This window comes from Penaeus monodon, chromosome 30 (assembly GCF_015228065.2).
Source record: "Penaeus monodon isolate SGIC_2016 chromosome 30, NSTDA_Pmon_1, whole genome shotgun sequence".
In the NCBI taxonomy this organism is placed as follows: domain Eukaryota; kingdom Metazoa; phylum Arthropoda; class Malacostraca; order Decapoda; family Penaeidae; genus Penaeus; species Penaeus monodon.
Genome location: NC_051415.1, coordinates 32,581,820 through 32,583,061, shown reverse-complemented (window position 1 = coordinate 32,583,061; position 1,242 = coordinate 32,581,820). Strand labels below are relative to the sequence as shown.

The 1,242-nt window shown below is 57.4% G+C and overlaps 1 protein-coding gene across 1 annotated transcript; it reads right to left on the bottom strand.

Annotated features, from left to right (window-relative positions):
• Positions 1-296: 296 nt before the first annotated feature.
• Positions 297-1,093, bottom strand: LOC119592725 (homeobox protein SIX1-like; the record flags this gene model as incomplete). Its single annotated transcript, XM_037941660.1, is given in 1 exon segment — positions 297-1,093. A coding segment is annotated over 1 exon segment (656 nt), but the record flags the coding sequence as incomplete, so codon positions are not given.
• Positions 1,094-1,242: the final 149 nt, after the last annotated feature.

Genomic DNA, 1,242 nt, shown 5'->3' with positions numbered 1-1,242 from the left:
TGCCTGAGTGCCTGAGGCTGTATATGTTGCGTTGCCACCTCCAGCAGTTAGTTACTCCCGTCAGACAAGGTCAAAACGCAGGGGTGCATGCCAATGGCACCCTCCTAGCGCGGCCACTGCGTGATGAGGTGGATCCCCAACGGTTGGTTTATAATTATTCACAACATCGTCTATGATGAAATAAAACAGGGGATCCTCTGTGGCGCGTGGAACAAGGGTGCGCTGTGCTCGCGGCGCCCGAAAGCACACCGCGACGCCAAACCCAACGTAAAGTTAATAAGGAAATGATGACTTACCCGTCTTTTGCCTCGGCAGCTCGGTCACGCTGTCGGCGGTTCTTGAACCAGTTGGACACTTGCGTCGTCGTGAGTCCCGTCGCCTCGGCCAGCTCCCGCTTCTCCCGCGGCGAAGGGTACGGGTTGTGCGCGTACCACTCCCGTAAAACGTTCCGCGATTTCTCCTTGAAGCAGTACGATGTCTCTTCGCCGTCCCAAATCGTGCGCGGGAGAGGGAACTTGCGCCGCACGCGGTACTTGCCCACGGCGCCCAGCGGCCGCCCGCGGAGCTTCTCTGCTTCGATATAGTGCGCTTTCAACCACAGCTGCTGGAGCTTCCCGTGGTTCTGCGGTGAGAAATTGTGCGACTCAAGAATTCGGTAAAGGTCCTTAAAGTTGCCACGGTGGAAGGCCACGAGAGCCTTGGCTTTGAGGACGGATTCATTCTTGTGTAAGTGTTCGCACGCAGGCAGGGACCAGAGGAATCTACCTAGCCTTTCGATGTTGCCGCTCTGTTGCAAGACTTCGCAGACGCATGCAACCTGCTCTTGCGTGAAGCCGAAGGAGGGCAGCATGGCACCGGGTGGGGAGAGCGAGGACTGCGGCGGCAGCGTCGGCGGTGCCAGGTGTGGGGCGCCTGGGTGTCCAACCGCCTCGCTCATAGACCCCACTATCATAATATAATCCGCCACGGTACTAATGTTTACAACTCCCACTACACCCACCCCAGCAGATCAACCTAAGGCTCGTTGCGATCACTACACAGCCAAGTCACCCGCTCAGCACACGGCGGCGCACGTCCTGTCTTCACTAGGGGATCACCCAAACTATACTACAAGGCAAACCAAAGCTCACGTTTCCATCCTTCGATACTGCAGGGGCCGGATCATGTTTTGCCCCGCCCACCGACACGAAAAGCCGCGCGGGATTGGCCGCTCATAAGTACTTATCGTGAACGCACCCAATT